Raw genomic sequence first — 14,631 nt, 5'->3', positions numbered from 1 at the left:
TGTTGGAGTCATGTGGTGTGTTTGTGTGAGTGGGGGGGGGGGGGATATGCTGATCCCCAGATATGGGGCAGATGCTTGTACAGATCCTGAAGGGGGGGGCGACCTTCACCCCAGATATGTGCCAATATATTCCTGACCCCAATACAATGAGTATAGAAGAGAATCCTCCCCCTTTAAAATCACTGACTAGGCAATGCAAGGATATTCCTGCCTTCTCCTCCAACCACTGTGTGCTCATTGGTGGACATTCCCCACCTTCTTCTCCAACCACTGTGTGCTCATTGGTGGACATTTAATTGAAATTAAATATAAGAGATGGCGCTCAGTATGCATGTAGTAATAAACCCCAGTATGGACTTAGGTGAATAGTCATATGAACACTTTATTATAATGATCCAAGGGTAAAGCATAATATGGATGAAACAAGATCAGTCCTACCGCCACTTGTAACCTCTGGACATTCACACCGATGGTAATGGAATCCTGTAGGAGACCGGTGGCTAATATTGAGAGCCGGTTGTCAGATGGGGTCGCAGGCAGGAGGGCTCGATCGGTCTGATGTGCGGCCGCTTCCTCAGACCGGAGCCTCTGTGTCACACTCCCTCGGCACCCGGCAAGCGCCTCGGGAGTCGCGCTTTGATGACGTCACTGCACGGGACCGAAGATCCACAGACAGCCGGCTACAGGAATACTAGGATGTTAACACGGACGGGAGACTGGATAAATTTGCTTCTGAAGAGCCTCCCGATCGCCACAACGACATGTTTCGCTACAATAGTAGCTTTATCAAGTTGTGGCAAGAGGCGATCGGGGGCTCTAAGAAGCCGAAAGATGGGCGGGGTTAGGCACACTGGCCAATAGACTGACCCCAAACAGCTGAATCAGAAAAAGCACTAGGAGATCAATGAATAAATAAAAAAAAAAAAAAAAAATTGAAAAAAAGGGAATAAAGGTGTATAAAAATGGAAAAAATCGGGAAAAAAATGAAAAAATTAAATAATAATTAATTAAAGAACAAGGGGCATATAATAGATGAAAAAATGTATATATAAAAAAACATATATAACGGTATATTGAAGGTCCAGAATGCTACAGGGGGCTAACAAGAATTAGTATATCACAATTGAATGTATACGGTTATAATACCTTTGTTGACATACATGGAACGATCTAAAAATTGATAAGATAATAAATATGTGTCAAATCGATAAAAATACATATCTATATGATATATATATATAAAAATATATATATAATAAGATTAACCCGTAAGCACCTGAATCTCCATAGGCCGGCAGGCTTAAGAATAAAACGTCATGATTATTTTGGAGTCTCCCACAAGCAATTTGTAGTGCTGTATTCAGATTACCATTATTTAATTTTTAATTTTGAATTGTATTTTTCTTCCCCTTTTTTTTTTTTTTTTTTTCATATAAATCTTATCAGCAAGTAGTATGGCGACCAATAGGTCAGTACGTTTGCAGGCTATTTTTGAACGGGTTATTTCTACCTCAAATGAAATCAGAGCCGGTGTGGTGGAGGATGGAATGGAGATATCCCAGTCTACACACAAGTCACCCCCACATACCGAAGCGTTTGAGGTCGAAATGCGACAAACTTTTTTCAAATTACAACAGGCGAGACAATATGAGAATACCCAATGGTGGGATTTATCATTCCTCACAAAATATATAGAATTAGGCATTACTCCGAGAGGATTGAGAATTAAAAAACAATGTAGTTTTTTAGATGAGGATCTGACCAAAGAATGGCGCTACATAGCGGAGTTCTGTACCACAAAATGGATTAAATTAATAATCCAGCAAAGAGAGAGAAAATTGCAGTTGGCCCAACAAATAGTCCTAGACAGGACCACTGCAATGAATAAGTTTGAATCCTCTTGCTTATACGATAAGTGGTTCAGTATATTGGAAGATAATATTAAGCGCCACGAGGATAATCTAGTATACGTCAAAACTAAGAAATTAGAACGTGACATATTAGATTATAAGACCAATCGAATCTTTGAGTGGAAGGAGCTAAAAGTAAAAAAGGCAAGGAATAAGAGCTTAGATACTCGTACTAATAATGACAAACCCCCTGCTTACAAATCGGAGAAGGGTAACAAACCAAACAAAAATAAAAATAAGAAAATACCTAATAAATATAAAAGGGATCTTTCTAAAGGTCCCTCATCTCAATATTCCTCCCATCTAGGGCAACAATTGGATCCCAAAATTACATCAGCGGTGTTGGAAACCCCTGAATCTAGGGGTATAATTAATGAAGCTGGTAATAATTTATCTTCCCAAGATCCTCCATCAGAAACTATAACCATCATTCCCGCTTCCCCCAAGAATAATAACATCAGCATTTCCATACCCATTCAAAACCGGTATAGCCCATTAGCCAGGGATCTAGACGGTTTTATTAAGGAAGGTGGGCGACCCAAATTTTTAAGTAATATCATTATGGATGCCTTACCTAGCTCTGAGAGCAATAATGAGGGATCGGATTTTCAAGTATGGGCTCCAAGGGGAGCCCCAAAAGAAAAAAGAAAAATAGAAGAGGTAGAAGAGGAGGATCTCGGATTAGGGAACAACAAGAAAGAAAGAATAGAGTCAATATAGATCACGGTACCATCAAGATATATAACTTATCGTCCCATGTATTGACTGAAATAGAGACGTCTCTTCTCAAGAAAGGTTTAGGTTTCTCACCATCGATAGGTCCCAACGAATTTCATTTATTCAAGGACCTAAATAGATTCATTCGCCAGTTAACATTAAAGAGACATTTTGCCACTAACCAAACGAACGGGCCACCTTCCAATCAAGCTGGGGTTGATGAACCCCAGCTGATTGAAACTGGCTATTCTATTACATTAGATGAGGAAGCCCTACAAATACTGGAAGATCTGTGGATAGATGACTCTGGTTTAGAAGTATCAGAACTTTTATTGACTGATCCTGAGGTACAGTGGGTACGGAAAGTATTCAGACCCCCTTAAATTTTTCACTCTTTGTTATATTGCAGCCATTTGCTAAAATCATTTAAGTTCATTCTTCTTCCTCATGAATGTACACATAGCACCCCATACTGACAGAAAATCACAGAATTGTTGACATTGTTGCAGATTTATTAAAAAAGAAAAACTGAAATATCACATGGTCCTAAGTATTCAGACCCTTTGCTGTGACACTCATATATTTAACTCAGGTGCTTTCCATTTCTTCTGATCATCCTTGAGATGGTTCTACACCTTCATTTGAGTCCAGCTGTGTTTGATTATACTGATTGGACTTGATTAGGAAAGCCACACACCTGTCTATATAAGACCTTCCAGATCACAATGCATGTCAGAGCAAATGAGAATCATGAGGTCAAAGGAACTGCCTGAAGAGCTCAGAGACAGAATTGTGGCAAGGCACAGATCTGGCCAAGGTTACAAAAAGATTTCTGCTGCACTTAAGGCTCCTTAGAGCACAGTGGCCTCCATAATCCTCAAATGTGGCTGAGCTCCAGAGATGCAGTCAGGAGATGGGAGAAAGTTGTAGAAAGTCAACCATCACTGCAGCCCTCCACCAGTCGGGGCTTTATGGCAGAGTGGCCCGACGGAAGCCTCTCCTCAGTGTAAGACACATGAAAGCCCGCATGGAGTTTGCTAAAAAACACCTGAAGGACTCCAAGATGGTGAGAAATAAGATTCTCTGGTCTGATGAGACCAAAATAGAACTTTTTGGCCTTAATTCTAAGCGGTATGTGTGGAGAAAACCAGGCACTGCTCATCACCTGTCCAATACAGTCCCAACAGTGAAGCATGGTGGTGGCAGCATCATGCTGTGGGGGTGTTTTTCAGCTGCAGGGACAGGACGACTGGTTGCAATTGAAGGAAAGATGAATGCGGCCAAGTACAGGGATATCCTGGACAAAAACCTTCTCCAGAGTGCTCTGGACCTCAGACTGGGCCGAAGGTTTACCTTCCAACAAGACAATGACCCTAAGCACACAGCTAAAATAACGAAGGAGTGGCTTCACAACAACTCCGTGACTGTTCTTGAATGGCCCAGCCAGAGCCCTGACTTAAACCCAATTGAGCATCTCTGGAGAGACCTAAAAATGGCTGTCCACCAACGTTTACCATCCAACCTGACAGAACTGGAGAGGATCTGCAAGGAGGAATGGCAGAGGATCCCCAAATCCAGGTGTGAAAGACTTGTTGCATCTTTCCCAAAAAGACTCCTGGCTGTATTAGATCAAAAGGGGGCTTCTACTAAATACTGAGCAAAGGGTCTGAATACTTAGGACCATGTGATATTTCAGTTTTTCTTTTTTAATAAATCTGCAACAATGTCAACAATTCTGTGTTTTTCTGTCAGTATGGGGTGCTATGTGTACATTCATGAGGAAGAAGAATGGCTGCAATATAACAAAGAGTGAAAAATTTAAGGGGGTTTGAATACTTTCCGTACCCACTGTACGTCACAGTAGCTTTAGGCCAAGCTCATCCTTTAACCCAGTCCATTCAAAGGGTCCCTACATTGAGACTTACTACCAGGCGGTTTACAGGGATTTCATCAAACTCTGTAAATCCCCGAGGGACTCTTTCCGGAGTAATCTGAGTAAAGAAGAGAAGGTTGCGCTAAAGGTATTAACAAACAATGATGAGATCATAGTGAAACAGGCAGATAAGGGAGGTAGTCTGGTTGTCCAGAACAAAACGGACTACCTCAGTGAGGCCAACCGCTTACTGGCTGACACAGAGACCTATATTAAATTAACTTGTGACCCACTTCCCAAATATCAACTTGAGCTTAGATCTATGGTCGAGAAAGCGTGGCACCAAGGAGTCATTAATGACAAAGAGAAACAATTTTTGCTCCCAGGAGAAGTCAGTACTCCGTACTTTTACCACCTACCAAAGGTACATAAATCCTTGACACAGCCACCAGGGAGACCTATTGTGGCGAGTACTAATAGCTTTACGAGCGGTATTGCTAAATACCTAGACTTCTTTCTCCAACCTTTAGTGTGTGAACTACCCTCTTACATTAGAGATTCCTCACAAGTTCTGGAAGCCCTCAAGTCCTACACTTGGGAGGATAACTATATGTGGGCCTCTCTCGACGTTACATCACTCTATACGTCAATACCACACATAGTGGGACTTCAGGCTATCACACACTTCCTAAGTCAGTCTGGCTCATTCAACTCCCTACAGTCCATATTTATTGTGGACTGTATCGAGTTCTGCCTGCGACATAATTATTTTTCATTCCTGAACCAGTTTTACCTACAGACAAAGGGTACCGCTATGGGAGCCAATTTTGCTCCGGTATATGCCAATCTAACCATGGGCCTATGGGAAGAGTGCTACATCTGGAAAAATTACCCTTATGCCCAATATGTCGTCTTTTATGGACGATATATTGATGATGTCATTCTCATCTGGAGTGGTGGCATGGAGACCTTTAGGGCATTTGTGGAACATTGTAATGCCAATTCACTGGGGTTATCCTTCACATCGGTCATTGACCCTAGTGAGTTGGTGTTCCTAGATCTTGTACTTTCCCATGAAGGCCCAAACATCATCAGTAAGAACCACTCAAAGCCCACCAGTGGGAATTCATATTTACACTATGCGAGTTGCCACCACCCTGCATGGAAACGAAATATCCCAGGTGGTCAGTTTCATAGACTTCGCCGTAACTGTTCGAAAAGGGCAGATTACTGTGACCAGGGAACCAAAATGAAAGAGTGCTTCCTGGACCCCTTACCTCTTGTCGAGGAGGCTTTCAAAGCTCATTTGGAGCCTTAATTAACTCACAAAAGGAACCAAGTTAGCAATACGAACAGCATAAGGTTCATTACTGGGTACAACGACCAATACAGGGCGATCTCACATATTATCAAGAGACACTTTAATATTCTTCAGCTTGATAGTAGATTGGGTCCTATCTTACCCACCGCACCACAAGTGACTTTTAAAAAAGCGCGCACAATTAAGAATATTGTAGCCCCCAGCAAATTAAAGTTCCAGGCCCGTGCCCCCAACGATATTAGGTTTTATTTTGATAACCGCATAGGCACCTATCAGTGTAAAAAACGTGGTTGCTTGACATGCCAGATGGTAGTACAAGCATGTACTGTTATTCAAAATGGGGACGACACTTTCCACATAAAACAATTTATCACATGTTCGACTGAATACATCATATATGTGCTTAGATGTCCATGCAAATTGATCTATGTGGGACGCACGATGCGGACATTACGAAAAAGAATAGGAGAACACCGCCGGCTCATCCATAAGGGATGTGATAAACACAGCGTCCCACGTCACTTTTCAAAATATCACAATAAAGACTTCAAGAAACTTGAAGTTATGGCGATAGAAAGCATCCCGAAAGGAACACTGACGGAGAATGAACGTTTCTCTCTGCTATGCAAAAGAGAAACATACTGGATTTATAAATTTAATTGTCTAGCGCCTCAAGGCCTCAACGAGGAATTAGAAGTAAATTGCCTTATCTGATGCATTTTAGAATCTAAATATTTTAAAGTAATATTTAATTTGGAATTATGACGTTTTATTCTTAAGCCTGCCGGCCTATGGAGATTCAGGTGCTTACGGGTTAATCTTATTATATATATATATATATTTTTTTTTTATATATTTTTTATAGATATATATCATATAGATATGTATTTTTATCGATTTGACACATATTTATTATCTTATCAATTTTTAGATCGTTCCATGTATGTCAACAAAGGTATTATAACCGTATACATTCAATTGTGATATACTAATTCTTGTTAGCCCCCTGTAGCATTCTGGACCTTCAATATACCGGTATATATGTTTTTTTATATATACATTTTTTCATCTATTATATGCCCCTTGTTCTTTAATTAATTATTATTTAATTTTTTCATTTTTTTCCCGATTTTTTTCCATTTTTATACACCTTTATTCCCTTTTTTTCAATTTTTTTTTTTTTATTTATTCATTGATCTCCTAGTGCTTTTTCTGATTCAGCTGTTTGGGGTCAGTCTATTGGCCAGTGTGCCTAACCCCGCCCATCTTTCGGCTTCTTAGAGCCCCCGATCGCCTCTTGCCACAACTTGATAAAGCTACTATTGTATCGAAACATGTCGTTGTGGCGATCGGGAGGCTCTTCAGAAGCAAACTTATCCAGTCTCCCGTCCGTGTTAACATCCTAGTATTCCTGTAGCCGGCTGTCTGTGGATCTTCGGTCCCGTGCAGTGACGTCATCAAAGCGCGACTCCCGAGGCGCTTGCCGGGTGCCGAGGGAGTGTGACACAGAGGCTCCGGTCTGAGGAAGCGGCCGCACATCAGACCGATCGAGCCCTCCTGCCTCCGACCCCATCTGACAACCGGCTCTCAATATTAGCCACCGGTCTCCTACAGGATTCCATTACCATCGGTGTGAATGTCCAGAGGTTACAAGGGGCGGTAGGACTGATCTTGTTTCATCCATATTATGCTTTACCCTTGGATCATTATAATAAAGTGTTCATGAGACTATTCACCTAAGTCCATACTGGGGTTTATTACTACATGCATACTGAGCGCCATCTCTTATATTTAATTTCAATTACATGTTCTATGCTGTCTTGCATCAGGGATTGGGCGAACAGTGTTGCTATCCCCATACATCATCAACACATTAACTTTACAGGTTTTTGTGTATTCTCTGTGAAGGGACATTCCAGGACTTCATCATCTTGGAGTAGCGCCAGAACTTTTTGGTAATAGTCATTGGTGGACATTCCCTGCCTTCTCCTCCAACCACTGCGTGCTCATTGGTGGACATTCCCCACCTTCTCCTCCCACCCGTGTGCTCATTGGTGGACATTCCCCGCCTTCTCCTCCCACCCGTGTGCTCATTGGTGGACATTCCCCGCCTTCTTCTCCAACCACTGTGTGCTCATTGGTGGACATTCCCCGCCTTCTCCTCCAACCATTGTGTGCTCATTGGTGGACATTCCCTGCCTTCTCCTCCAACCAATGTGTGCTCATTGGTGGACATTCCCTGCCTTCTCCTCCCACCCATGAGGATGGGGACACGTGAGAAGGGGTGGGACACATGAGGAGGGGGCGGGGAGATGTGAGAAGTGGGTGGGGGGGACACGTGAGGAGGGGGCAGGGAGGACACGTGAGGAGGGGGGAGACGCATGAGGAGGGGGTGGGGGGTGACACATGAGGTGGGGGGGACACATGAGGAGGGGGTGGGGGGGAGACATGAGGGGGGGAGATGCATGAGGAGGGGGTGGGGGATGCATGAGGAGGGGGTGGGGGATGCATGAGGAGGAGATGCATGAGGAGGGGGTGGGGGACACATGAGGAGGGGGTTGGGGAGACGCATGAGGGGGGGGAGACGCATGAGGAGGGGGTGTGGGGACGGAGGGGGGGGAGACGCATGAGGAGGGGGTGTGGCACTTAATGGGTATTCATTGCACAGAATTAGCACAGTGGAGTGAAGCACGGATTGCACCGTATGAACGTTATTTGATTTTCTATGTATGTAGATGAGGGGTGTCACTCTGTGTCATTGTGGGGACGCATCAGCATTGGGACTGCCCTCAAAGGGGCGGGGTGTATTTATAGGACTGCCCTCAAAGGGGCAGAGTGTATTTATAGGACTGCCCTCAAAGGGGCGGAGTGTATTTATAGGACTGCCCTCAAAGGGGCGGAGTGTATTTATAGGACTGGGTTTAGTAATAACTTAAAGCGGATTTCCAGCGGTTTCTGTGTTTAACCACTTAAGCCCCGGAAGATTTTACCCCCATTCCGACCAGGGGGTATTTTGCGATTCGGCACTGCGTGAATTTAACGCACAATTGCGCGGTCGTGCGACGCTGTACCTAAACGAATTTGACGTCCTTTTTTTCCCACAAACAGAGCTTTCTTTTGGTGGTATTTGATCACCTGTGCGATTTTTTGATCACGCGCTATAAACAAAAAAAGAGCGTCAATTTTGCAAAAATAGCAATATTTTTCACATTTTTTTATATGAAATTCCCCCAAAAAAAAATGTAAAAATCAAAATTTTTAAAAATTTTCGGCCAATTTATTTTATGCTACCTATGTTTGGTAAAAAAAAATCGCAAAAAGCGTATTTTGATTGGTTTGCGCAAAAGTTATCGCGTTTACTAACAAAGGGAAAGATTTTTGTCATTTTTGTTGTTTTTTTTTTTAACGCGTAATGGCGGCGATCTGCGATTTTTTTTGCGGTACTGCGACATTGCGGCGGACAGATCGGACCCTTGACTGACATTTTTGACACTTTTGGGGTTACCAGTGACATTTCTACAGTAATCAGTGCTATACATATGCACTGTTACTGTAAAAATACACTGGTAGTGAAGGGGTTAACTTTATTTGGAAGGGAGGGGCTGTGTGTGTCCCTAGGGGCGTGGTTTCTACTGTGATTGGCTGTGGCTCTAGCTGTAAGGACACTGATCAACGGATCTACATACCAGATCCGTTTTATCAGTGTCTTTGCAGCGAGGAGAATGACAGGCAGTTTGTTTACACAAGCTGCCTGACATTCTCCCTCTCCCCCGCCGATCGCCGAGTGACCGGCGGACATCGGGTCCGCTGGTCACACGCGCGGGGGGGTCCGTGACCACGCGGGAGCGGGAGCGCGCCCCGGGGGGCGCGCGCTCGCTCCCTAGACCCTCACAAGCAAACAACGTAGCCCTACGTTAGTTTGCCTGTGAGGGGCTGACCGCCGACGTAGATAGTCGTGCGGCGGTCGGCAAGTGGTTAACCGCTTGCTGACCAGCCGCCAAAGTTTTACTGCAGCAGGTCGGCTCTGTCCCGCAAAACAACGTAACTGCACATCACTTTGCAGGACCGCTAGTGGAGACGTGCGCTCACTGAGATTGACCAGAGGGGGAGCCAATCAGCGGGCTAGGTGGCTGTGATTGCCGCCAGGGCACCTGCGATCGTTCCCTGTGGACACAGAACGGCGGTCTGCCAATGTAAACACAGCAAACCTCTGTTCTGTCAGTGATGAACACAGATCTCTGTTCATGCAGCAAGCCCATTCCCCACACAGTTAGAAAGCACCCCCTAGGGACACATTCAACCCTTTGGTGCTGTTTACTTAGAAAACACATTTGAGGTTATTATAGCCATATGAGTGCACTTGTGACAGAGACAATTGAGAACTGTCTGTGATACTTTTTTTATTTGCACTAACATAGAAGTTTTCGGGACAAGTTTTCGGGGAATTTCCCCTTCATCGAGGTCCAAGCAGAGTCATAAAAATTTTAGCAGAACGGGAAAAAAACCCCCACAATCTCTAAACCAAAGGGGAAAAAAAAGAGAAAACCAAACAAATGTACTGACAATGGTAATAAAAGTATCAGTTAGTGAGATAAGACAGAGGGAGACTATAGACTGGAGGGGGGGAGGGGGGGCTACAGGTTGGCCAATCAGCGGGTCTGGAGACTGTGATGTTTGCCGGGCACCTGTGATCGCTCCCCATGCACACAGAATGGCAGTCTGCCGCTGTTCTGTCAGTGATCCTATTATTTAGGATCACAGATCTTTGTTCATGCAGCAAGCCCATCCCCCACACAGTTAGAAAGCACCCCCGAGGGACAGATTTAACCCTTTAACTGCCCTGGTGTTAACCCCTTCCACATCCTTACCGCTCTTACAGTGAAGAACCCCCTACGCATTTTAAGGTTGGCCACGTGTCTTATTGTATCTCCTTTCTCTGAATAGTTTGTTCCTTATGCTAGGGTCACCAGTACAGTATTTGTACATTGATATCATATCCCCCCTCAATCGTCTCTTCTCCAGAGAGAATAAGTTCAGTGCTTGTAGTCTTTCCTCATAGCTGATGCCCTCCAATAGTCCACAACAGCTTCCCTCATTTGTGGCCAAAAGGATCGGTCTTGGATTAATCCATAGGTTTTTTCAACTCCTAGATGCCCATGTTGATCATGCAAACTTCTCAAAACAGAGTTTCTATAGACTTGAGGGAGCACTAGCTGTCTCCTTCCAGGATGATCATGAAACAAATGTACCCTGTATAAAAGTCCATCGATTATTCTGAGCTTCTCCCATTCCGTAAGATAGTAGGAACTCTGCTCAGGTAGGTATTTTCTCATGTAGTTAGGATCTTTGCGGAAAACACTCTGACATGTCTGATTATTGGATCTCTTTTTTGTAGAAGGATCATATCTTTCTTTTGCAGCTGGATGTTTTCTGGCACCCCTAAAGTAGTGGGGCAGCAATACATGTTTGGGATCTTCACCAGTTCCCAGGGAATCAATAGCTCGTAGGTCAGAGAAAACAATATTGTCTCCTTGTACAGCAGCTGTAGTACAATAGGCCCAGCTACTTCCTCCCAGTCACTTTCTTCCAAGTTCGTGGGTAATCCAGGGCGCCTAGAAAGAGCATCAGCCCCAATATTCTTGGGACCCGGCTTGTACTTGAGAGTGAACTGATAATTAGACAAAGCAGCAAGCCACCTATGACCAGTGGCATCTAGCTTAGCTGTAGTCAAAACATAAGTCAGGGGGTTGTTGTCGGTTCTCACCTCAAACTGAGTTCCATACAAGTAGTCATGCAGCTTTTCAACAATAGCCCACTTCAGGGCAAGAAATTCCAGTTTATGAACAGGATAATTCTTTTCTGCTGGGCTTAGACTGCGACTGATATAAGCAACAGACCTTAGTCCTCCTGGGTACTCTTGATGTAAAACTCCTCCCAATCCATCATAGCTGGCATCCACATGCAGAATGGATGGCTTTTGTGGGTCTGCATAAGCCAACACTGGTGCTTCTGTAAGACTTTTCTTAAGCTGTAGAAAAGCTTCCTCACAAGCAGAAGTCCATCTCTCACTGAAATGAGTTTTGCGGTTTGTGTCCATGCCAGGGGTTTCTTTGAGCAAGTCATTAAGAGGCCGAGCAGTCTTGGAATAGCCTCTAATGAATCGATGATAATAGCCACAAAATCCCAAGAAGGACCTCAGTTCTGTCAGATTTGTGGGACGGGGCCAGGTTACCACAGCCTCCACCTTAGCAGGATCAGTTGCTACCCCTTCTGCAGATACGATGTGACCCACAAAGTTTACTGAAGAACGAGCAAACTTACATTTGTCCAGTGAAAGTTTCAGACCTTCCTTCCTCAAACGATCTAGCACTTTAAACAGTCTCTGGTCATACTCCTCCAGAGTGGAGCCAAAGACAATTATGTCATCAAGGTAGACGATACATTGAGTGGGACAAAGGTCTCCAAGGGTCCGATCCATTAGACGTTGAAAGGTTGCAGGTGCACCACTAATGCCCTGAGGCATGCGAACAAACTGGAAAAACCCCAGGGGGCAAATAAAAGCCGTCTTTTCTTGATCTTCCTCACTTTTATCCACAGGAGCGGCATACCGCAAGGTTTCATTTGCTTTTAGCGCCTCCTGCAGTTTGTGGACGCTCACACGGATAGGTACATATGAAATAGCAAATGTCCTTTTAGGTGGCAGTCCCTCTTCCAGGGCCCACTGCCTCCCAGCTTCTGTAGATAACAATGACATGGTCGTTCCTTAATGTCCTGATCCAAGATTTGTATCTCAGCAGTGCCTCCAAATGTAGCGCTATTTTAATCACTCTTGACGGCTACTGGGGTATAATGACTACTGGGGTATGATGACTACTGGGGTATGATGACTACTGGGGTATGATGACTACTGGGGTATGATGACTACTGGGGTATGATGACTACTGGGGTATGATGACGTCATACTGGGGTATGATGAGTACTGGGGTATGATGACGCCATACTGGGGTATGATGAGTACTGGGGTATGATGACGCCATACTGGGGTACAGAGATGTATAGTAACGAAGTAGAAGTACTTAAGTACTGTACTTAAGTACGGAAAGGCGGTATCTGTACTTTCCTAGAGTAGAATTTTTTTCTCCTACTTTCACTTTTACTTCACTACATTTTTTCGATGATTTCGATACTTTTTTGTGCTGCATAGTTACTCGTTACTTTTAAAAAAATTACCACTGCCAGAACAGTAGATGGCAGGTTGCATAAAGCTCAAAAAAATGTGTATAATGTCATTTGTAAATCAGCGCATACGAAAATAAAGGCTGTGTATAATAAAAGCTGCTATACCAAATCTTTCCAATAAAAAGAAAATATGAAACAAACAAATAAATGGTGCTACAGCGCTTAAAGTGCATCAAGAAACTACTAACAAACACAGGTTAATCATTTGAAATAATAAAAAACAATATGATGTTCAAACTTTTGACTTCTTTCTTTAACCACTTAAGCCCCGGAGGATTTTCCTGCTAAACGACCTGGGGGTATTTTGCGATTCGGCACTGCGTGACTTTAACAGACAATTGTGCGGTCGTGCGACGCTGTATCTAAACAAATTTAGCGTCCTTTTTTTCCCACAAACAGAGCTTTCTTTTGGCGGTATTTGATCACCCGTGCGATTTTTACTTTTTGCGCTATAAACAAAAAAAGAGCGTACATTTTGCAAAAATAACAATATTTTTCACATTTTTTATATGAAATTCCCCCAAAAAAAAAATGTAAAAATCAAAATTTTTTAAAATTTTCGGCCAATTTGTTTTATGCTACATATGTTTGGTAAAAAAAATCGCAAAAAGCGTATTTTGATTGGTTTGCGCAAAAGTTATCGCGTTTACTAACAAAGGGAAAGATTTCTGTCATTTTTGGTGTTTTTTTTTTTTAACGTGTAATGGCGGCGATCTGCGATTTTTTTTTTTTGCGGGACTGCAACATTGCGGCGGACAGATCGGACCCTTGACTTACATTTTTGACACTTTTGGGGTTACCAGTGACATTTCTACAGTAATCAGTGCTATAAATATGCACTGTTACTGTAAAAATACACTGGTAGTGAAGGGGTTAACTTTATTTGGGAGGGAGGGGCTGTGTGTGTCCCTAGGGGCGTGCTTTCTACTGTGATTGGCTGTGGCTTGAGCTGTAAGGACACTGATCAACGGATCTACATACTAGATCCGAGTGATCAGTGTTTTTACAGCGAGGAGAATGACAGGCGGCTTGTTTACACAAGCTGCCTGACATTCTCCCTCTCCCCCGCCGATCGCCTAATGTGACCGGTGGACATCGGGTCCGCTGGTCACACGCGCGGGGGGGGGTCCATGACCGCGCGGGAGCGGGAGCGTCACTCTGCCTGTGAGGGGCCGACTGCCACAGTAAATATACTGTGAGCAGTCGCCAAACGGTTAATAACTACATAATACAGTACTTCTACTTTTACTTTCAGTACTTGAGTAGAAATTTTTTCAAAACTACTGGTACTTTTTACTTGTAGTACTTAAGTATTGCAAGTAGTTTTTTCAAAAAATTTGCTACTTAAGTAAAAAAAATGTTGAATACTTAAGTACTTCTACTTAAGTAACTTTTTCTGCGAGCACTTCCACTTCTACTCAAGTAGAAATTTTGAGTACTTTATACAAGTCTGCTGGGGTATGATGAGTACTGGGGTATGATGGCTACTGGGGTATGATGGCTACTGGGGTATGATGAGTACTGGGGAATGATGAGTACTGGGGTATGATGAAGCCATACTGGGGTATGAT

General features: G+C 43.5%; 1 protein-coding gene across 1 annotated transcript in view; it reads right to left on the bottom strand.

The window, feature by feature from the left end:
• Positions 1-6,346: 6,346 nt before the first annotated feature.
• Positions 6,347-14,631, bottom strand: part of LOC309565553 (phosphatidylinositol 4-phosphate 3-kinase C2 domain-containing subunit alpha-like) — a gene marked incomplete at its 3' end in the record, with an annotated part of 78,804 nt that continues 70,519 nt past the window's right edge. Inside the window, exon 17 of the mRNA XM_082270510.1 lies at positions 6,347-6,442. Within this exon, the coding sequence (XP_082126636.1) occupies positions 6,347-6,442 (96 nt within the window). The remainder of the gene's footprint in view (positions 6,443-14,631) is intronic.

The sequence above is a fragment of the Pelophylax lessonae genome, assembly GCF_965119305.1.
Source record: "Pelophylax lessonae genome assembly, chromosome: 10".
NCBI classification, from domain to species: Eukaryota; Metazoa; Chordata; class Amphibia; order Anura; family Ranidae; genus Pelophylax; species Pelophylax lessonae.
This window is presented reverse-complemented; position numbering and strand designations above follow the sequence as displayed.